The 22,563-nt window shown below is 37.5% G+C and overlaps 3 protein-coding genes across 3 annotated transcripts; all 3 read left to right on the top strand.

Moving 5' to 3' along the window:
- The first annotated feature begins 4,521 nt into the window (after positions 1-4,521).
- LOC131783470 (homeobox protein Nkx-3.2) lies at positions 4,522-6,888 on the top strand. The gene is given in 2 exon segments (XM_059100230.2): positions 4,522-4,708; positions 6,328-6,888. Coding segments are annotated over 2 exon segments (537 nt in total). The 3' UTR covers positions 6,678-6,888.
- A 5,054-nt stretch (positions 6,889-11,942) lies between these two features.
- On the top strand, positions 11,943-15,756 carry LOC131783460 (homeobox protein Hox-A9). Its single transcript, XM_059100218.2, has 2 exons — positions 11,943-12,477; positions 14,952-15,756. The coding sequence occupies exons 1-2, from the start codon at positions 12,144-12,146 to the stop codon at positions 15,263-15,265; spliced, it is 648 nt and encodes a 215-aa protein (XP_058956201.1). The 5' UTR covers positions 11,943-12,143; the 3' UTR covers positions 15,266-15,756.
- Positions 15,757-16,826: 1,070 nt separating this feature from the next.
- Positions 16,827-20,035, top strand: LOC131797763 (uncharacterized). Its single transcript, XM_059115423.2, has 2 exons — positions 16,827-17,033; positions 17,135-20,035. Exons 1-2 carry the CDS (start codon positions 16,891-16,893, stop codon positions 19,428-19,430), a joined length of 2,439 nt encoding a protein of 812 aa, XP_058971406.2. The 5' UTR covers positions 16,827-16,890; the 3' UTR covers positions 19,431-20,035.
- The last annotated feature ends 2,528 nt before the right edge of the window (positions 20,036-22,563 follow it).

Raw genomic sequence — 22,563 nt, 5'->3', positions numbered from 1 at the left:
TTTACTGACTAAACGCCTGGAGCGAGAGCGCGCGCTTACCTTCGTGAACACTCCTAAATAATAGTCGGTCTAATGGACCGCCACTGGTATAAACTCTCGCGAGCAAAACGGTACAACATCAGCATCATCGTCATGGACAGCGGCATACACAGTAGCTTCAATTTTCGTAGCATGCGAGTAGGCCTTATTTAAAGCGCCGTTACCGGTTTCTTCGCCCGTGGCAATGAGCAACGTACTGATAATGATTTATGCCAGACCCCCGGCAAACTCTCCACGAGTTGTCTCAAATCTTCCCGCGTGTGGGTGGAAAAACGTGCATTCTTCAGCACTGATAATGGAGCCCTTGCGATAATTTTATGTCACTTCTCTTATGCTGAGCTCCGATCCTAAAGCTTATTTGGTTTTCCTATCAATGCAATACGGCAGTCTAAAGACTGATCTCTTCTTTTAGTATAGGTAATCACATGATTTCGAGTGCAATTTGAAATAAATAAGCGCGATTAAAAACTGAAAAAATTTACAAGTGCTTATTTATTCCAAATTACACGAGAAAAATCATTTGATTACGTATTAATAATATACATGAAAAAATACGAGATAGCTTATCACAATTATGCAGAAGTATAGCGCGCGCATCGAGTGCAATAATTCTTTTTATGTTATTCTATTATGTACTCGGTCAAAACAACCGCGTACGATCAAAACAATAATATACAATGATATGTTTATATCTTTAAGGCGCAAAAGTTCAGAGTCCGGCTAAACAGTTCAAGGAATTTTTCGGTCTGGTTTGTTACATTTTTGCACTGAATTAACCCTCTTCTGCGTTGAATCACCTGAAAACTGCATTTATCTTAACCAATCGAACTGAGTCATTTTTTTTCATGCATCATATTATTTGAAATAAAAATTTGTGGTAGTCCTTTTCATTTGCCTTTCCGCATAATGGGAGAGACGTGAGCCAACCGGGTGTAACAAGTTCCTCCCTTTCGATCCGAGCCTCACGCTTTAGCGCACGCATCTCCCATTCACGCTTTCTCCGCTCGCCTCACGCTCAGCCTACTCCCGCGTGACCAAATAACACGAAAAATTCTATCATGGAAGCAGAAGAATATGGAACACGAGTTATAATCTAAAAAGTCGTAGCACCATAAACGATAAAAATATTTTATAGGATAGGGTTCAATTTCAGCCTTAAAATGAATTTTTGATTTTAGACAATGGAAAATCTAGTTACTGTAGAAACGACGAAATGTTTACACAAAGTACAAACATATTAAGAAACTTGCCCCATTATCATGTGCATGTTCTTTCAGTTTTATTTGAAACTGAAATCAAGACAAAACAAGACAAATCAAATTCAGATTTTGTTTCTTGTTTCATGTATTCGAACATAAAAAATGAAATGAAATTCTAGCTCAGATCTCAAAGAAATCCGTTTACGCAAATTGTATTAACGTGTATTCATGCGAAAACGAAAACCGTGAAACAAAACTGGGGATGACATCGAGATCTAAAGTTGGAAAGGCTGATAATCGTCGCTAATTTAACTAACACATGACGCAGACCAACTTTTCTGACCATGTGGTGACAAAAATGTAAAATGGATTTGTTTACCTTGCGGCAAACTGATCCAACCCGAACGCTGTTACTGCGCTGAGAGACCTGACTCAAGTCCTTGACCCACTAAAAACTAACTATTTATAAATTGCTCATTTATCAACAACAGAAATACTTTTCATTTTCTCTAAGTTTTCAACTAAGATTATCACGGTTTTTTCGTCTTGAACATCATCCAACTTTTCTTTGAATTTCGTTATTTTTAGTGTTGTTACCGGCCACAGAGAAGAATAGCTTAATACATCTATAACTTTTGACACCATTCGGTATTTGAAAAATTTCGTTTTTTTTTTTTATCCCATGTAACATTTGTTTTGTAGTTTTTGTCAAAATAGCGCGTGTTTTAGTTGTCTTCCTCGCTGCGTAAACCATTTAGGGGTAATAAGTCCGTGGGATTTCTCCGTCCCTTAAGTCGTGCTTGCCTTCTTTTATCACTAACATTCAAACTTAACCCTTTCAGTTAAAATCATTGAAATCTTCCTTACCCGCAGATACATTCAACGGTAAATTTTCAGTTTTTGAGTACCTACGTGGATATTATAATTTTTCTTTTAACGTGTTTTTGTATTGTGTGTTTGGATTAGTTTCCACTGATATGTTTTTTAAAACGTCAATTTTTTCCTCCATGGATATTTTAGCCCCGGAAAGAAGGAACTCTTTGGCCTCTAATTTGCTTATCATCTGTTTTTATTGCATGACAATTTTCCTCTAATTTTTCAAGTGTGCGCTTTTCAGAAAATTGTTGACCTAATCGAGCACCGGACCTACACGCAGCAAAGGCTGCACAGATTTCCTCCGCTCAGTAACTTTCGATCCTTAAAATCATGTCTGCAACGAAGTGAAAACATTTGATTCAGTAATTGTTTACTGACGCAGAAATGCCGTCCTTTTTAGTTGATATGAAAAAGCTTTCAACCCGCAAAACATCTTCCGCTGTTTCTCACCTTTGACATTTTTATATTTCAGTTTTGTTAAGGTTTTGGCTGAAATATGAAATAACTAATGTTGATTCAGACTTGTGATTTCAAAGTTAAAGAGTCTTTGTTTTCACACAATATTTACCTCAATGGAATTCGCGTGAAACATTCAGATTTCAAAATGCAAAGGGGTCCGATTTGCCGAGCAGGTGTTGCTAGTAGGGCAGTCATGTGTTATGTTTGCAAACTTTTGCTCATCTTTGTTTACTTAATGTGTTATTGTTTTACTCAGTTCTGTACAAGGTGTTTTGGGTCCGTGATTGAAACATATCCTCGAATCTTTTTCGTGAATGAAGCAATCCAGTTGCAATTTTATAAAAACTGGTTTCACTTTTTGCTATGCGCTAAAATAGTCTTGGCTATGTTTTTTCTCTCTCAGTTCACTCGCCGTTGAAAGAGCGGAAGGTTTGCGCCACATGTTTTCATTTCATTTTCCTTTCTATTTCAATCTGCTTGAAAGAGGACTCAAAAAGTCAGCCGAGCTAGTCTTTCCGAGATAAAAAAGCATTTCGTATTCGATGATAAAGGGGTACGTTTTTTCAGAATAAACTTTAGTGGGCAAGCATCGATGGGAGATTTTCAGATGAACTGGTTTAATCAACTTAGTTGACGATGTAGAACTTGACCGCCGTAAAGAGTGATAAAGCTGACGTTTCTAGTCGTGAGCCCTTCGTGAGAGCGAAGAATTCTACTCTGATGCTATGCCAACCATCCGGATCGGCTCATCTGAACTGAGCGAAAAAAAAACTAGCATGACCCAAAGTAAATGGAGGAAACTTCCCTGTTTGAAACAAATCCAACCAACTTTTAAGTACAGTAAAAGAATGCTTTCAAACTTATTCTGTGGAGAAACGGTCAGAATTTTTTCGATTCCAATGAAAGTTACGCATTAACAAAACAGTTCAAATTGGAAGTTCGGCGCGGTTAAGGTCGATTTGACATTTTTTCTCAGGACAAGGAAATTTTTACAGCGCCGCACGACCCTCTGAAATGCAATCTCAGGGAAGAAGGAACCCATCAAATTTCCCGGTATGATTCAACGACATTTTCAGTACAAACCCTCTTTGTTAAAAACTGGATTCTTTGTGGCGCAAACGTTTTGGCGCGGAATTTGTTCAGAAATGAATACATGTGCGCCATCTCCGGTTGTTTTGTTTCTGCGTTACAATTTATTTTTTCGTTTCCGCAGGTAGGACACCATAAAAAAAAACCAAATGAAATAAAAATTGAGGAAGTTATATTTTTATTGCCACAGGACAATCGTCAAAAGAACGTCTTTTTCGACTGATACCGCAGCTGATAACAAATTTCAAGAAAATGCTGAAATTCTCTTAAGATTGAAAGAATCTCCTAACCATTTGTTTCACTCTTGTCACATTTCATTCAGTATAGAAAAAAAAGATCCCCGAGGGAACAAGTCTGAAAATGTCACAAAATTTTCAGGATTACTATTGTACGGTCTAAATGATTGCTTTCAAGTGTCAATAAAGTTAAGACCGGGTCAAAATTCACTCTGGCAATACCTACACACGTTGAAAATTCGTATATAAAAAAGGGAAATTTTTTTACAATTTGAACCATTCTCACGCTTGCCGCTGTTTTACTCTAATTTAAAGAGAAAGACCGCTCTGATGTTTTTCATTCGACAATAAGATCCTTAATTTACAATGACATTTTCACGTGCGCCGGCGTCTTGATGCGTGCATACACGCCCCTGAAAGAGTGACATATATTAAATTCCCGTCCGAACCTCTCAGACTTGGCTGCAATTGTAAAGCCGGAAAAGTGGCACAGAATTTGTCGTTCTTCTATCGCCAATATTCTTCGCTCCAGACTTTCCTCCACCTTCACACATAAGACACGTACCAAGGTGAAAAAAAAAATAAAAAAAAACAAAAAAAAAATATTTACTTAGAACGCCTGAATGTATAGCAGAAATTTGCCATACGTCGCTCTAAGATCCCAGCTAGATCGACGAGCTAGCTTCTGGTAATGAAACGGAATTTTTTGCCAGAATTATTTACGCAGCGCGCACACATTGTCCGTAATTTCAGAGAAGGATGCCAAGATTCAAAACTCTGGTTATGCCAGAGAACAGCAGAGAAAGAAAGGTATTTGAATTTTTATTTATTTTTTTAAACACGCTTTCAAACCTGTTCAATTGAGTTCATTTCCTCCTCACTCTCTTCATCAGTTAGCCCCTAAGGGCACTTATGTTGAAAAACGTGGTAATTTTTTCACACCTAAACAAACATTTGAAATATCTGGCTCGGAGGTGTTTTGAGGTGGTCTGGTGAAAATGTTAGTTTTGCTTATTTTCTAAGTGCAATTAGTTCAGGTTTAAATCAGCAATGACTATGTCGCCCTTTTGCTTTTTAAGCAAGCATTGAAATTTGGCGCTAGGGAAACTGGTAATTTTCATGTATGCACTCATCATACCCGCACGTTTCAATTCCGCGCTAGGACCGATTTCCGTCAGCAACTTGTCCTTTAATGCCTAAAGTGTAAACTGAATTGTTTACACGCTTGTATTAATTGTCTGCGCGGTGGTAAAATTTGTACTCAAACAAATTTGTTGATGCTTTCGATTTCGGTGGTGCGGCGTTGTAGTTTCCCTATGTACCACCGTTGTTACTTGAGAGCGCTTTTGTCAAAATTTCGCTTTGTCCCCACGAATTATCTCCCAGGATATTTGTGAAAGTTAGCGCGTGAAAATAGTCGATGAATGATCTAGCATCCTAAGCAAATCAAAACTCTTTAAAAAATTGTATTCAGAGCACTATCCATTTCTTTATACCGTATCATGTCAACATACTTACGGGATGGTCGCCGATAAAGTTTCCGCACAGCCCCATACTACATTATGCATTCAGTTTCTTGAGAGAGAAAAACACCGACAAAAAATACCTTGCTTGGGAAAACCGTATTTGTTTAACAATAGTAGGGGGCTGTTGCGGAATTTACCTGGTCGCCCTGTTGGAAGAGTACCTTGTTATTAAATTTTTCATCATATTAGCAAGAAACACAAGTCAGGTTTTCCATATCGTTATAAAAACCCTTCAACTCCCGAAGATTCCCCCCCCCTGATTATAAACTCTCCCCTCTAGCTGTTGTAATTTTCCTTGTAAATTTATTATGAGAATTTGATGTTACATCAAGATGACAACTTCTACCTAAAAAGTTTTGGTATTCTCGTTAACCTGTCTTCAAGAGAATATTAACTGCTGTCTGCTGGACGATGTTTGAATATATATGTTATATATAAATCTCTTACGGCCTTACAGGGTTAACTACAAGAATGACTACCCCGCAAATTCTCATTAAAATTTCAAAAACCGTTTTCTCGGAAACAAGTGCCGAGTGAAGAAAAAGAAAATCCTCAAAACTGATTGTACACAGCAGATGTTTCAATTACCGGCTCTTCGTCATTCGCATCAGACGAAAGGCTACCGCTCCAAAACGTCAGCTTTTCAAAGCTCTCTACGGAGGCCAATTTTACCTTAACAACTAAGGTGGTAAACCAAATTATCTTGTACTACGATCTACCGACCCCCCACAACATTTTTTGTGTAAAACTTATCCGCTTTTATTCCTTTGACTTTAACAGAGAGAGGAGTAATTGATAAAGAGAGAATCATGGATTTCAAAACCAGTTTGAATAGAGAGATTGGTGATTCAACCTCACGGGTGATATTAAAAAAGAAGAATCTTTTTACCTGTTGTTTTATAGATATATTGGCAGCTAACGGAAATAAAAAGACGGAGGAAGATAAACGGAACAGTGAACTACCTGGCTCTGCATCGAAAAGTGCAGTAAAAAAGAAACGGAATCGAAGCCATTTCACGCAAGGGCAGCTTAAGTATTTGGAAGACGTGTTTACCCGCCAGCAGTACCTAACACGCGACGAACGCGCCATGCTGGCGACTGTTTTGAACATGACGGAGCTGCAAATAAGAAACTGGTTTCAGAACAGGAGATATCAGTTGAGGCACCGAGGATTAAACAGGGCCAAACAGGTTCCAGTCAAAGTGCTGGTGAGCAGTAGCACAGGGCAGGATTCTGATGATCGTAGCATGTGATGCGCACGATGTCTGCCCGTGGTGTTCACGGGATCTTGATTCTGGCGATTGCAGCTGTGTTCAAATCAGATCATGTGACGACAACCGTTTTCTCTTCTTGCGATTGGACTAAAAACCAAGGACTGTATCGCCTTATTGAATAATCTTTGTAAGAGTTACTTGCTCTTAGAGAGCAAGTCTGATTTAATTAAATTAACAAAATGTCGAAGCCGTCCGCGTTAATTAAAACTTGATTTAAATGAAAGAATTCCCATATTTATCTTGGAGGTGGTTCGAATGAAAGACATGAGAAGCTTGCCTATTCCATTCAAAAATGATTTATATTTAGAAACTTTTGATAGTTTAAGCCGTTGAGATAACACCTTGAAGCTGTAAAGGAATCAACTGAAACAAACCGAGTTAATTTGCGTTCATCTCAATTTTCTTTGGCTCAAAGCATTCCTATTAACCCTTTCTACGCTGACATTTATTTGGTATTTAGTTAATTGAGAGCGCTTTTGTCAAAATTTCGCTTCCACGAATTATCTTCCAGGATATTTGTGAAATTTAGCGCGTGAAAATATGCGATGATGAAGTTCTCTTTACGTTTTCTCTGGCGTTAACAAGAAGAATTTGTCTGGCAATCAGGGGCTTTTTTTTATTTGAAGATCGTTCCTTTTATTCTCATGACCTTTATATTTAAAACGAGGGTGATATTGTAGGGAGAAACGAGAAGCCAATCACTCTCAGTAGTTAAAGGATTAATGCTCGATAAGGCCGGATGGTTTATCGAATATGTACTCGTGATTTTTCCGAGGAAAGATCCCCGCTGCTTATTGTGAATTAGAGCGGACAGATAATGAAAATTCAGGATAGAAGGAAAGAACTTAACCCCTCCCTTGATCGAGGGTCTCCACGGGGTGCTGGCTTTTACGGCTACAGTTTACCAAAAAAAACACTAAATGACATTTTGTAGAAAGGAGAAATTTTAGAGCAATTAGGGTTAAAATTTGTCAATTGTTACGCCTAATGGTTAATTTTTTTGGTCGTTTTACGGCTAACGGTTAATCCTATTAGGGAGTTTTAGATCCACGTTTGCTTCGGAATACGTGTGACCGTAAACCTCAAGGAGTCACGTGACCAGACTCTAGCGGTCACGTGCGCCGTTTGCTGTCCATGTTTGAACTTCGGGCAAAGACAGTTTCAGGTACATCAACTCCCTTGACACTTTGTCTCTTCTGTTGGAAATTTCTCACGTATGTCCTATAAATGTCTGTGTGGTTAAGTCTTCTCTTTATAACCTATCCGTTTGAGACGCAAGAAAACCAATCTTTTAGCCACATTTTGTGTTTGCAATGAAGGACCCCCATCTTTCGTGTAATTCAAGATGGGTGGTGAGGTGAAAGCCGACTTCAATCTAAAAAGCTGAAAGTCTCGAAACCTCTAACTTCTAACTGCTGACCGCTTTTTGACGTTTGCGGTGAACATACCAAACGTGGATCTAAAACTCTCTATTGAGACCTACTAAATTCACCTTGCCACACTTTCCCTTTACATCTCGGCCGGCAATCAAAACTTCAGCATATAAAATATCTTTAGGGTAACTTCAAATATATATATTTTTTAATTATATGTTGTACACGTAGTTAGTGATAAACCGTCGATCAAGCCGACGCAACACAGCAATTCACTCTTCAGAATTTATTTAAGTACTTGCCCTTTTCTCCTCCCACTTAATATCACATCAATTTTTTACGTTTACATGAGAGAACCCAGCCATCTTGAAGACTCAATTAACTTAACTAATCCCCTCAGTGCATGAATGTGCAACACTTTCATTCACATGAAAATCTTAAGAGCGAGATCAGAAAGTTGCCATAACAACGGCGAGGAAAAAAAAGATTCAATGCAATCTTAACTTTAAAATTCAAGAATTTCGTGAGTTTGTACTCTCAATGTTTTCGCTTTAATTGCGGACACATCTAAACTCTTTGAGAGCTACACGCATGAAGGCAGCATTATGAGTGAAATTTGGAAACACGGAAAATTTTTCAGATGAGTGTCCTGGTTTTATAAATGACCATTACGGGTCAGTTACCATTACGGGAAAGGTGCAGATTATTCAATAGATAACGTAATATTCTCGATTTAAGACATTTCATGAGAAAACGCTGACATTAAACTTAATTTTCATGGCTTTACTGGTAAAATCGCGCCCCAAAAAATTAGCTTAAGGGTACTTAACTATTTCCTATGACAAAAATTCAATTCATGAGAAAGGCACGAGTTTTCTTTGAAACATTTGTTGCCTAAGCGAATACATGAGATACGTCCATGCATTGTTCTTCTTGTCTGTGCAAAGGTTAAGCTTTGAAGTTTTCGCGCCGTATGTAGCGCCATCAGTGATCTTATAATGTACCACTTAACGTGAATTTCATATGACTTCGTCGTCTGCTGGGTTCGACATGTTTTGGAAACAAAGTGCTACAGTAATCAAAATTCCTGCTTCGTGACTGTTGAGAATAGAACATTACTTAATTGTACCGTTGTTTATTGGCAGCAGTTGAGAACATAATGCGCGCATATTTCGCCATGATAGACTCAAGAAAAGTGAGATTTTTTGTACCAACTGCTTTTAAGAGTAAACTGAAAAAATTCTTCAATAAAAAAATTTAGATTTCTGCTTTAAACGTGAATAAGATTAAGTCAATTTTTTACAGGATCATTGAATGTATTCTACGATTTTAGCTTTGAAACTATCAAAATGCCTCGAACTTTAATTTTGAAACGTTTCTTTATTTGACATCTCAATCATTCCTATTCATAACATTTCTTCGTCAGCTCTGTCGCTATTTCCGATCGAGTATGTACTTTGAAATTCTGATGGTCAAACCACTACTATTCAAGTTTGCTCTTCCCTTCTCCTTTTCTGCCACATTATTCACTCGACGGCTTGGAGTTCATGTGCAAACATCTCCTCGAAAATTCCCGAAATTTTTTGTAGGGCGTGCAACACCCCAATCAACCACCGCCTAAAGGAAGATCCAGTTTTGAGACAAATCCGATTAATTTCACTCAAAAGGTTACAGTATGACTTTAAGATGTTACACACAAAAGCTGAAAGTGATATGTGGTTTAACCATCCTCTTTGATATTTTATATGTTAAATTTCGGAGTAGATTCTTGAAAAACTTTTAAGACGGAAATCGTGTCGCCAACAAATTATTATGGATGGAAAGCCCGGGCAGAAATTAATACTTTATTGAGTGTTTGAAAGTTGCTGAACAAGAACCACAGCTTTCTTTAAAAATAGAATGAATGAAAGAGAGGAAAGGCACTCTCCTTTATATTCATATCAGAAAGGTGAGGCTTTCAAACTAAGCCGTTTTGTTTTGTTGTTTGTTGTCAGGAAGCCGCGATCAAACGGGAAAAAAAAAATTATTCAAAGTTAACTGATACTCTGGTGTTCCGAGGAATAAGGCGCAACTGCGCCCGTCTTTTGACGTAGTCTTGTCTCTCTGTTAATGGTCTAGGGATCGATTAACAGCTCCTACGTTCAGGAAAATACTCCCATTTAAATGAAGATCAAATTTGCATCGTTACGATCCGTCGATTTGTCGGCTCACAAACTGGGTGTAACATACTTAGTCCGGTGCCCATTCGTGCCCTAACTTGCGTCAGGGAAAAATTCCTTTTCTGAGGTGATGTTTTAGAATGGAACATTAAATTAAAAAAAAAGGATAAATAATTAAAAAAGTAACTAAATATCCATTTCGTTGGAGGTTTGTTCAAAACTTTTCCGTTCCACTGATAGTTTTCTTCGAATCTCGCGTTTTCGCCGGAAATTAATTCTTTCAAAGAAAAAGGCTAATTTTATAATTTACAACCAAATTGTATATTGGGGAATACTGAATATCAAAAACTGCTGAAAGGTGATCAGGTAGATGTCGTTTTAGAAATGCGGAAACCCTGGTCAGGACACAGTCCAAATGAATCGGTTTATCGAGACTGATAAGGAAAGGAAGCAGTTATCAATTCGTATTTCTTGGATATGCCAAAACAAACCATAACAATTTTTAACAGTTGTTTGGTTTATCCTTCCTTCCTTTACGATACATCACGGCTTTCCTGTCTCCCCGTTGATAAACCGTCTGTGATTACGTAAAATTAATCAAAAGGTGATTCCACGGTGACTTCAGAAATTGTTCAAAGAAAAGGCAAAACTGTTCCTCATCTGGAGTCTGTTAAAGTTATCATGGTCAAAATTCACTTATAAAACATCAATTAACGTGTGTTTATTTATCTTGTCTCATTCGTGCTTCCGTTATTTTTCATTCAGTTCATGATTTTCTCGTGATTGTCTCTAATCATGCGATGAATATGTTTTTGTTTTGGCTCAGAAACCGGAAATACGATTTTAATTGTTTTGATTCGTGTGTCACGCACCCAACATGCGGGGACAATGCCGTGATGCTTTTGATGATGACGTAACCGGAAATGCAATCTAAGAAACTTTACAACTTTTAAGGAAAATCTTGTTTCATCTTCATGTAATGGCTTCAACTGTTCCGCGATCTGTTTTTTCCTTGTCGACTGAATAGAACCAAAGCTGGGTAATTTTCGGACTTGTGTTTTTGTTGACTAACAAATTATTAAAGTGATGTTTAGAAAAAGTCCGGGATTTTTCCCTATTTTCTGAGTCATCCCACGGAAGCGTGCCTCATCACCACAGGTTTTAGGTTTTGAAATATTTTTGTTTATGTTTTTTTTCCAAGCCACTAAAACGTTAATAGTGTAATTCATCTACAATCATTTTTTCTTGATCTAGAGGTAATATATATTTAGGGTTTTTCGATTGCAAATTAGACAAATTCTGCTCAGTTGAAATAAGCACATTACATTTTAGGAAAGTAATCTCGAAAAAGTACTGACGTACACGATCTTCCTAATTTCAATTCTGTTTCTATCGATTATCTAATCTTATGTGTATACCAGCTCGGACGGCGTTAAGAGTGCTGAGGCAGTGATAATTAATTTATTTTCACTGCCTCAGCAGTTGTAAGAATATTATTTTCTGTTGAAAACAATATTCAGCATTTTATCAAACTGCAAACTCGGCAATTTCTGTTTGAACTGTGCGATTTCAGTTTCGCGTGAACAACGGAAGTACTAAAACATTGCGGTTTGACCGCTGGCAATAATTGACTTCGTAAACCATCAGCTCTGTTTTCCCGGAAAAACTACTCCTATTAACTGAGTTAAATAGATGTAATTTCCCACGCAGTGACGGGGTAAATGCAGGGCGGAAAATCTACTCAGCCTTGTTGCTAAAATTAGCAACTCCACACGGGTCCTAACAGGTCCAGGAACCCTGGCTTTAAATATCTGTGACTCTTTGTTGTTAAAATCATGCGCTGGCGTCAAAAGTTTCACTTTCCTCAGTGATTTGACATTGTAAGGTCACGTCGTGATACGAAGAGCAAGCTAATGATCTCGATGGATCTTAAAAACCAGAAATCAAAGCTATCCTTCTCGATTGAGAATATTCTACGCGATGATTTTTCTACAAGGCCAAGAAAAGATGTTCCTACTCTGATACCATCCATGAATTCTAGTTTTGCGAAATGGCCAAATATTCCGGTGTACCGCCTTTGTGCAGTTCGCTACAACCCAATGTTTGTGCAAGTTTTGCCGCGATGGCCATACGCTGGAACCAAACTGAATAAGGCGAGAACTGAGGATCAACAACCGTGCCAGGAGCAGCAAACAAACATCGAAGCCGACGTTGGTTTCTCTGCCTGTGAAACCCAAGAAGGCGAAGGTTGGTTTTCATGTTTACAGAGCTATTATTGGAAAAAAAATTTTCATAGCCTTTAGCTGAATGGCAAAAATTAGTGGCTTTAAATAATATTGATACGTTCATAATGGGCAAAATTTTGTAGCATCGCGGTTTGGTAACCTAAATTTTTTTCAACCCCTTAAAAAAATTAAGCGTTCAAAATTATTTAGCAATAAGTAGGCAGAGGCGTTTACAAAAGATGTTGTAATGGGCTTATTTAAAACGCTGATAATCCTTCAGATACACCTCACATGATTATGTTTCAGTACCAGCGTGACATACGGCACTCAATTCTTAAGCCATCAAAGGAGGCGAAAGTCTAAAATTCACTTAAATTTAAGTATTTTAACTTATTTTTTAGCATGGGTCAAACTCGTCGCGAGAAGAGAAAACAAAAAAAGATAACTTGGCGTTCTTTACACACGAAAAAAAACACAAATTTATCAATTTGAGAAAGGTCCAAATTTCAGTTAAAACGGTGTTACTTTTGTTATAACCAACGCTGTGGGAGCAGTCCACATTCCGTGGCTTAAAGGCATAGGCCAAAGCAAGTCTTGAAGGTTAAAGAAGTTTTTTTCAATATACTTCATCGTCATAAAATGAGCATGGATCCCTCTCTATAGAAAACTGGATTTATATGGCAAAGAATTTTATCCTCGTTTCACAGCAGATGAAAAACATACGGTTAAATGCTGAAAGAGGAAAGTTCTTGTTGACCCCAATGAGTGGGAAGAAGTGTGGCCCCGTCTTTAGTAATTTGAAACAGCTAGGGAGCAGAATTTCTGGGCAGGACTACTTAGGAAAGGCCGAGGAAGACACATCAACGAGTGTTTCGCTTCAATTCATGAGAAAAAGATGCGAAAAAATAAATCATTCACATTCAATTCATCTATACAATTGAAATTCCTTGCTCGGTAGTAAGACCGATGAATTCATATGCCACAAGGATTTCGGTTTATAATAGCTATTTTAACACTTTTTGTGCTCGGCTTTCTCTGTTTAAAGGGATATCGTTACGAAAAAGCGGCTATGAAATTGGTAAATGCCATTTACTACGAGCGTTTGAACATTTTGCGAGTGAACTCCGTTTACAATTCAGTTTTCGAACGTCTTTATCGTTTTCGGGCTGTACCAAAAGTATTTTATCTTAAATTTCCTTTCTAATGAAACTTGCTTTCATCGAAGCCACTTTTTAGGCTTTTCCTATCGGAAAGGTTTCAGCGCATTTCAGTAAATTCTAAGTTTTCGCAGTAAGTACTCTACAGTATCAAATTTCATGCTGCATTTTGGTATAACCTTAAAGCGCTGAATTAAGCGCTGAACGGAAAGCATCTCTCTACGACTCTCTGACGTACGATCAAAAATATGCTCACAGCTTGCCTTGAGGCATTCCGCAATCCGATCACATTTTCAGTTTTTCCTTATTACATGCGCTGACTGCGAAAAGCTGTCGGTGCTAATTTGATCGCAAAATGTTCAGGAATCGTGGAAGTATGTGATCGCTGCTGTTTTACCATAGAAAGAGACATGGTTGCGTTTCGCGTTATTTGCATTATTACATAACTTGCGGTTTAATTTTTTTTTCGTGCAAATGAATTTCCGCCTCAAGTGCTTTTTATAGTGGTTTGCAATGTTACAAGTGTTTGTTGTTCGATGCACTGACGTTTTAGAATGTCTTCTGCCTTCCATTTAGGGCTGTGCCTTTATTTTCTTCGTTTATGACACTTTCAACAATAAACGCCTTAAAAGCTTACATCGAATACTATTTTTAGGGAAAAGGCTGGTGAACTTTTAATAAAGGACAACCAATCTTTCCCATAAAGTTGAAAGTATTTTAAGAAACTCCAGAATGGATTTCGTTATTTCGCACCTCTTGAATACTTTATTTCGCGTTGGACATAAAAGTTCCGACATGAAGGAATCTTTGAGTAGTTAGTAGTTAAGCTTAGTATTGTATTCTTTCGGTCTATAGAGAGCCTGCTCAAACATTGGTTACCCGCTTCGACCTACTGTGGTCCTCTTCAACTCTTACATGATATTAGAGACAATTGACAGATTATGAGTGATTTATTTAAGACACGCACAGTTCAAATAACTCGCATCTTTTGTGTGTCGCAAAATAATCAGTGTGTGCACTTTTGAACGCAGTAATGAGGTCCTGTACAAATTGCAGATTATGTTTCCTTACGCTCTCGACGCTGTTTATTTACAAAGAATGTGTTTGATTTTGCCACAGTGTTTATACTAATCAGGGTGGGGTTTTAGACCACAGGAATATCCGCTTCTTAACATTAATAACCTTAGAGGCACTCGTGTTATTAAATGTAACCGCAAATATTATATCAAATGAACTATTTTTCGTTTCAGCCATTGAAAATTTTCGGGCACGGATCATCATTTCAGTATATAACTCTACAAATTTCTGAACCTCATGTTGTTTTCTGTTTTATTTTCAGACGAAAGAAATGAAAACAAAGCCAAGATAGAATCTAAATCAGAGAAATGCTTGAAAGTGAAAGCTTTGGAGAGAAAACGCCGTCATCGCAGCCATTTTACTCAACGTCAGCTTCAATATTTAGACAAAATCTTTTCTCGCCAGCAATATCTCACTCGAGACGAGCGCACGCTATTAGCAAGGGGCCTGGAAATGACTGAACTTCAGATCAGAAACTGGTTTCAAAACCGTAGATACCAGCGAAAACATCGCGCAAACAAGACCACGAAACCAGATGAAGAGGGTTCACCGTCGAGTGTGAGAAATGAAGATTAGGTTAGGTCTTCGGAGAGATTAAGTCTAATTTGAGCACAGTCCAAAAAGGAGAGAATAAAAAAGGCTTTCTGAATATTTACTAAAGGAATCTAAATGGATTCAGTACAAACTGCGAGTAATCATTAAGTAGATTCTACTTATAACCAGGAACACAGTTTATTCAAAGCTTCGCAAAGAAGGGCATTGATGTTAACGTGAATGAAACGCCTTGTATTATTATGGCGTTAAAAAAAGTTTCAATCGGTTTAAACCAAAGTAAAGAAATACTCTATCCAAACGTTATTTATATCGAGCTATTTATGTTAATCCTTGACCAAAAAAAAAACACACGTTCAGTTCTACGAGGGACTAAAAAACTCCTGATTATACAAACTAATTTACTTAAGTCTATATTTTTGAAACTCATAATACGTGACTTGTAGATATTGTAGAAAACTATTGTGTGATTCATTAAATGTAGAAACAGAAATACGAATATACTTTAAAGATGGCGATCGTGATCTGTTAACTGACTCCATAGTTGCTGTAACACATACATCCAAGATCAGAGGGAAATGTTTTGACAATGAGTTGCTCAGCCCTCCCCCTCTCCGGCCTCCCTTGTCTCACACCCCCTCCCTTCCCCTGCCCTTTCTCAACCCTTACTTTCCTATCCTCTCCCATTCAACCTGAAACAGTACGAAGCCAACACTACGGAGGTACAGGGTACAGTTCATGGGTTGCCTAAGCCTTAACGGGTAATAGGGGTGGAGAGAGGGGGAGGGGGAGGGGAGGTGGAGAGAGGGGGAGGGGGAGGGGAGGTGGAGAGGGGGGGAGGGGGAGGGGAGGTGGAGAGGGGGGAGGGGGAGGGGAGGTTGAGAGGGGGGAGGGGGAGGTGCAGGGGGTTGGGTGATCTTTGAAATTCAAAGGGAAAACAAGAAGCCCTCGGGTAGTTGAAATCGTTTTTGTCGACGATGAGGTTTCTCAAGAGCGTTCGGGAACACTCTATGAAGTGGCTAGAATTTCACTGTATCCATGCATGCATGCATGTTGTTTTCGCTCAGATTGGCACAACAGATATCTGCAACTCGAACATTTACTTATACTGGCCTACTGCCAAGTTGAGTCACTGATAACACTGATTTAATTACGATCTTCTTAACTCTCATGTCAAGCATTTAGAGTAATTTTCTATATTGTTGCCATGATAACGTATTTGACATTCACCATATCAAACTTACGTTTAACATCTGCCTCTGTAGATTTTCGTGACATGTCACGCAGTCTAAGGTCAGTCAAAAACACGCTAATTTTCGAACATTTTCCTCTTTTTCGTGTATTTCATTTGAATTGCTATCTTTCTTACCTTCAGTTTCTAAAACTAACGTACATAAGCTTTATATACCACTGCATTTGAAGGCAATCATTAAAATATTTCGTTCGGGTTTTTGAGACTTATGGTTAGTGATTCAGACATGTCGAAGAGAGGTTCACGCCACATGCAAGCAGTGGCCATGGAGTCTGGGGCTATAACTCTAAAGCGCATGCCTATAACTGGTCATTACCGCGAAATACGAAAAAAACAATAAATTTGGCGCAATTTGATGTATAATACATGAGGTTTGGATATTGTTTGGGTTCGGGAAATGGGACTCGAAGTTTACGCGCTGGTGATTTTTTCTTCGCTGGCTCTTCTCGCGGTGGCGGTAGATGCACAAAACGATTTCGGCGAAGAAACAAATGGTCCAAAAGGGGAAAAACTGCCTTGGTTTACTTACGAAATAAACAAGTAAGTAAAAATTGCGCTTATCGAAGTGTATTCCGACCTGTTTCTTTTTTCTTTTTAATTTTTTTCAATTTTTTTTCACCGAACTGATTTTTTTTAATCAGCTATCTCATATATTCCCTGTCGAAGAAGTCTGATCAGGAGCCGAACGACGAAAGTGCTGATTCTGTGATTGTGGGAATCGTGGAAAAAATATTGAAGGAATCTGAGATTCGCGGAGTTGTTATAAATTCCAGAATTCTCAACGTCTTCAGGAAAAAGATTTCTCTCCTCCATTCAGCGTTCAAGAAAGCGTCAAAAAGTGGGGGGAAAAGTATAAAGAAGCTAATTGATGCGTGGAAGGCAAAAAACTACTCCTTCAAAATTTTCTATCATGAGCTCGAAAACAACTCATTGATTGAGGAAAACCAACAGCTTCGTGGGCAGAAAAGGAAAGCTGAACTGGATTTAGCCGCAGAGCAGGCAAAGCGATTAAAGATTGAGCAGGAGCTTGAAGATGTTATTAGGGATTCGGAAAACAGAAAAGAACAATACAAACAAAAATTCAAAAGATTAGCGAAAAAAGCAGCAAGAATGCAAAAAAAGGGACAAAGAGGTCCAAACAAAAGCAAACGTTTCACTGATTATACTAAACAACATCAGGCAAGATTAAGGCGAGGATTTAAAGAAGACTGCCACTCAGCACTGTCATTTTTAGGCCTCTATAATTTTATTGCCACCAAGGTTGAGGTATTTAATAATGACACTCAACAATATGAAACTATTTCATTGGTAGAAGAGGGAGAGTTACAATTGGAAACAGAGCCAAGAGAACTGACCGACAATGATATTGATGACATCAATATGTGGGTTTACTTGAAGGACAAATTCAATATATCTAATGAAGCTTGGCATGAGTTGGCCATGAAGTGTAAAGACATGCCCACAAAATATAAAATATGCAAACACCTAGATAAGCTCAATGCCAATTGGAATCTGAGAAGTACACCAGGGGAGGCAGAGGGAGTACAGATTTCTTTCAGGGAGAGTCTTGAGGAACAGATAAAAAGGCTGCAGAAAAATGGAGTATTGGACAAGGTTAATACTATTAAAGTAAAGCTCAGTGGTGATGGTACCAACATTGGGAAAAGGCTTAAACTTGAAAATGTGACATACACAATTTTGAATGAAAAGGATGCAGCAATGAATGAAAAAGGGAACTATGTTCTAGCAATAATTAAGACAACAGAGAACTATGACAATCTTAAAGAAAGCCTTGCTGATCTAAATAATGAAATGTCAAATTTAAAAGAAATAACTGTAAATAGTCATAAGTATAGCATTGAGTATTTTTTGGGAGGAGACTGGAAGTTTCTAGCCTGTGTTTGTGGTTTAGGGGCCGCCAATCAAAATTTCTCTTGTATTTGGTGTAAGTGCCCAAGAAATGAAAGGTTTGACATCAGTAAAAAGTGGTCTATAACTGACAAATCTCTTGGGGCAAGAGATTTACAAGAAATAGGTAAGTATGCAAAATATAAACAATATAATTGTAAAACTAATCCATTATTTGATTTTATTCCTATAGACCATGTAATAATTGATACTCTACATTTATTTTTGAGAATATCTGATAATTTAATTGAACTTCTGATCAGGGAACTTCGCAGGAAAGATGCCATTGACAAGGTATCTACTTTTTCAAATGGGTTTTGTCGAAATAAGAACAGACATATGGCTGGGTATGAGAAATTTGTAAAAGAACTTGGAATTAATTTTGAATGGAAAATTAATAGGGACAGCAAGAAGTTGGAGTACAGAGACCTTACTGGACCTGAAAAACTCTTGCTTTTCCAACATATCAATTTTCACTTACTATTACCAGAGTTTCATAATGTGGACAAGCTGCAAGCCCTTTGGGGTAATTTCATAGATATTATGGGTGATCTTAAACTTAATTACACTACAGATGATGCTATCTCTAGCCTCAAAGACAAAATCAAAAAATGGTTTCAAAAATTCTTAGACCTTTACCAAGCAAAAGATGTAACACCATATATGCATTCTTTGTATGCTCATGTACCTGAATTTTTAAAGCTCTACCAAAATTTAGCTTATTATACTCAGCAAGGTATGGAGAAGTACAATGACACTGTATCAAAGGACTACTTTAGATCATCTAATCATAGAGGGGTTTCTGCTCTAAAGCAACTTTTCTTGAAAAAACACAGAATACAGCTTTTGGAAGCAGCTGGTTTGGAAAGGGTGAAGGAAAGTTACAACTGTGGAAACTGTTCAACTTCTGGCCATACCATCAAAACATGTACTGCAAAATGCAGCAAATGCGATGCTCCAACTTTCTGTGCACATCTTGTTAAAATAGATGGTAAATGGAAGCCAAGATGTGATTTAATCAATCAGTAATCATATAATATATCAATGTATTAAGGGAGTGTATTACCCAAAAACTGTTAGTAGAAGTTGTGTAGAATAATTTGCTATGCCTGTGAAATGTTTCTTGTATACAGCATTTAAGGAGTCTTTTTCAAAAATGTTACTGCATTGATTACAACAGAATCACAGACTGAAATATATGGGTCATTTATAACCACATGTTTACATTTTATGAAGGTAATTCACATGCAAGTAAAATAATTCTTTGACATCAACTATCAAAATCAATAAACATGTGCTAAATCAAATATATTAATGATGGACCATATTTTTGTATCCACATCTGTTGCCATCTCCACGGACAAATGTAAAAACGAGTTGATGCCCGTCTTCGATTTCAGATCTCACGTATTTATCGCCAATTAATTTAAATTCCACTATGGGGTTTCTTTTTGTCAACCAAAATCTCACAGTTCCTGGTACAACATAAGCAAAATCGCCGTTTTCATTCATGATCCGCTCATTCCACTTTGTGCCGATATAACAATCCAGAGTTTCATTTGAAAGAATTTCATATATTAGTTTATTCCTCTGATATTTTTTGGATGAAATCCTTCCAAGACTTTTATAGAAAACGTCGTCATCGACTTGAATTTCAATACGAACTTCTGGATCCTCTCTGCGCCCGGAGTACAACTTTCGCTTGATCTCCCTGTAAACGCGTTCATAAAAAGTTTGCAGGCGATCGCTGAAGGAATCATCGGTTGGTTTTGACATCGGTTCCAATCGCATTACGGGCAAATTATGTTCATCGCATGGCCTCCATTCGTCAAATTTCTCGCTGTACCCTTTGAAATGAATTTTGACCATGTTTCTCGCTTTGTCGACCTGTATTATCTCTACAGGATAAATATTCTTATCCGTAGTTTTTATTTTCTTGCATTGCTTGGTCTTAGCTTCTGCGAATTCGTCAATAAATCTCTTCAGAGTCTTACGCTCCCGCTTCACTCTGTTGGCCGCCATTTTTAACATTGGCGCCCTTTGCATATTTAATTGCTCTGCGCATGTCAGGTGAGTAATACGGAGGCTTAGGACCAATTTAAGCAAATGTTCAGTTTTCTATAGGATAAGTTTGATATGCGCTTGTGTGATCGGTGTGGAAATTGAATTCAAGCTAGACTTATTCGGAAAAAACGTTTCAAGGTTGGGTAAAACATTCCATGAAAGGCGAAGGAGCTGCAAAACGGAGCTTATCTTCTTCGATTTATAATTCAGCTGCCAATTTCACTCATTATACGAACTCCAACTGAAAGATTTTTAAGTTCTACAATGATAAAAACTGGAAAGCCTTAATGATACACTGAATATAGATGTTATAGTGGTCTTGTATCAGGGTACATAGCATCTAATTTTGGTAAACACAATTAATTTTATTTGATCACGATCTTTCCCACGACCTAGTTTACGTTTAAAAAATAACCATTCATCGGGGTAACCTTCTCGACTACAAATCAATCCCTTTACCACAGAGACTTAAAATTTTTTATTCAATCTAGCCCATTACTCAATCGTAACGCGATTCTGTAAACAGACGGCGTATATGAAAAGAAATATTATTAAGAGATTCATTGTGTTATCTCGACTGATAAATGTTTTGGACAAATGTCTCAATTTTTAGCATGTTTAAGATATTGTAAACTAGCTTTGGTACAATTTATCTTATCCCTGATTAATTTTAATCTTGTTTGGAAAATAAATGAATAACAATGATTTTTAGAGAAAGAAATGTCACCAGTGTCTTTTTTACTTTCATTTAATCCAGGACGGAAGCGAACCGACTGCCAAGACGTCCTTTTTCGAGAATTCAGAACAGACATACCTCGCATAACTTAGAGCAATTGTCTGAAGTATTTTAAGTATGTTCACTTAATAAAAGTAGTAACTGGCGGAGGCGTTTATTGCACGATGTGAGCGTCAGATCTGTTGATAATTTTTAATGACTTTTGACAATGCTGCTCTGATAAAAGCAGAGAAAAGTTAATGAGAAAGTTGACGAAGTCCGGAACAAACACTGCTGTTAACATTACAGCTTATAAAATGATCATTTGATCATTTTGACGGACAAGACAGATCTTCGTATTGTTCACCCCACATTATTTTCATCATGGACAATGCATGGTATTTCAACTTTGATAAATTTAAAACGAATCAAGTACTGGCCCATGTAAACTCTAAAGTAGCTGGTTAAACATACGTTAAGAATTCTTAATGGTTGCCTGGTAAAAATCATATATTGCTGCTATAAGGAACACTAGTCAGTTCAAAAATATGTAATCGGTCATCACTTTTTTAAGTATGTTAAGTATGCGGTAAAAAGCTAGAATTGATATCATGAAAGTTTTGTGCGGATCAATAGCTATTTTCATATAATAATTCTTTGCATTTTTGTTATAAATTTTACGAAAGAAGCCTAGTGTGAGACCATTTAAGGTCTCTAAGCTACAGAAAACTATTTTCATGTAGCACTGGTTGTTACCTTGTGAAAATCAGTTCTAACTTTTAATGGGAAAACTACCGCTATGTGACTATCAAAACGAAAAAAAGGGGTAAGTTTCTAAACAAACTGTCACAGTGGTGCTGCGTCGGTTTGAAGATAATTTGGTTTCATCAGCTGAGTTGCTAAATAAACGTAAATTGGCCATAGTAGAGAGTTTCTAGGAATCTAAAGCTGTAGTTTTGGGCGATAGTCCTTCGTCAGACTTTGATGAGAGACTGTTAATCATTCTGTGTAAAATGACTTTAGCTTCTCAGTTTTAAGACCTTACTATGAAAGCCACTGGCAGTTATGTTAGATGGCGCTCTTTGTTCTGCTGTAAATTGTGGTTCTTACTGTTAATGAATCTAAAATAAAACTCTAGTGTGTAAATTTACGAATGAAAGCTTCTCAGCGGTTACGTTAGGGGTTCTTCTTATACATTCTGCTGTATGTCACGGTGGTGGTTCTTACTGTTCAGTCTAAAGATGGAACTCTAGTCTTTACGAATGAAAGCTTCTCAGCAGTAATGTCAAATGGTTCTCCCTATATATTATGCTCTATATGTTATATACGGGTGGTTCTTACTTTTCAGTCTATAGATGTAACTCTATTGTGTAACTTTACGAA

This window comes from Pocillopora verrucosa, chromosome 6, assembly GCF_036669915.1.
Source record: "Pocillopora verrucosa isolate sample1 chromosome 6, ASM3666991v2, whole genome shotgun sequence".
NCBI lineage: Eukaryota > Metazoa > Cnidaria > Anthozoa > Scleractinia > Pocilloporidae > Pocillopora > Pocillopora verrucosa.
This window is presented reverse-complemented; position numbering and strand designations above follow the sequence as displayed.

Bases quoted from the DNA above. Each gene is read 5' to 3' on its own strand.
- LOC131783460 (XM_059100218.2), top strand. From the start codon at position 12,144: ATGATCTCGATGGATCTTAAAAACCAGAAATCAAAGCTATCCTTCTCG. The intron at 12,478-14,951 runs GTTGGTTTTCAT...TTTTATTTTCAG, and splicing joins TGAAACCCAAGAAGGCGAAG to ACGAAAGAAATGAAAACAAA.
- LOC131797763 (XM_059115423.2), top strand. From the start codon at position 16,891: ATGGGACTCGAAGTTTACGCGCTGGTGATTTTTTCTTCGCTGGCTCTT. The intron at 17,034-17,134 runs GTAAGTAAAAAT...TTTTTTAATCAG, and splicing joins TTTACTTACGAAATAAACAA to CTATCTCATATATTCCCTGT.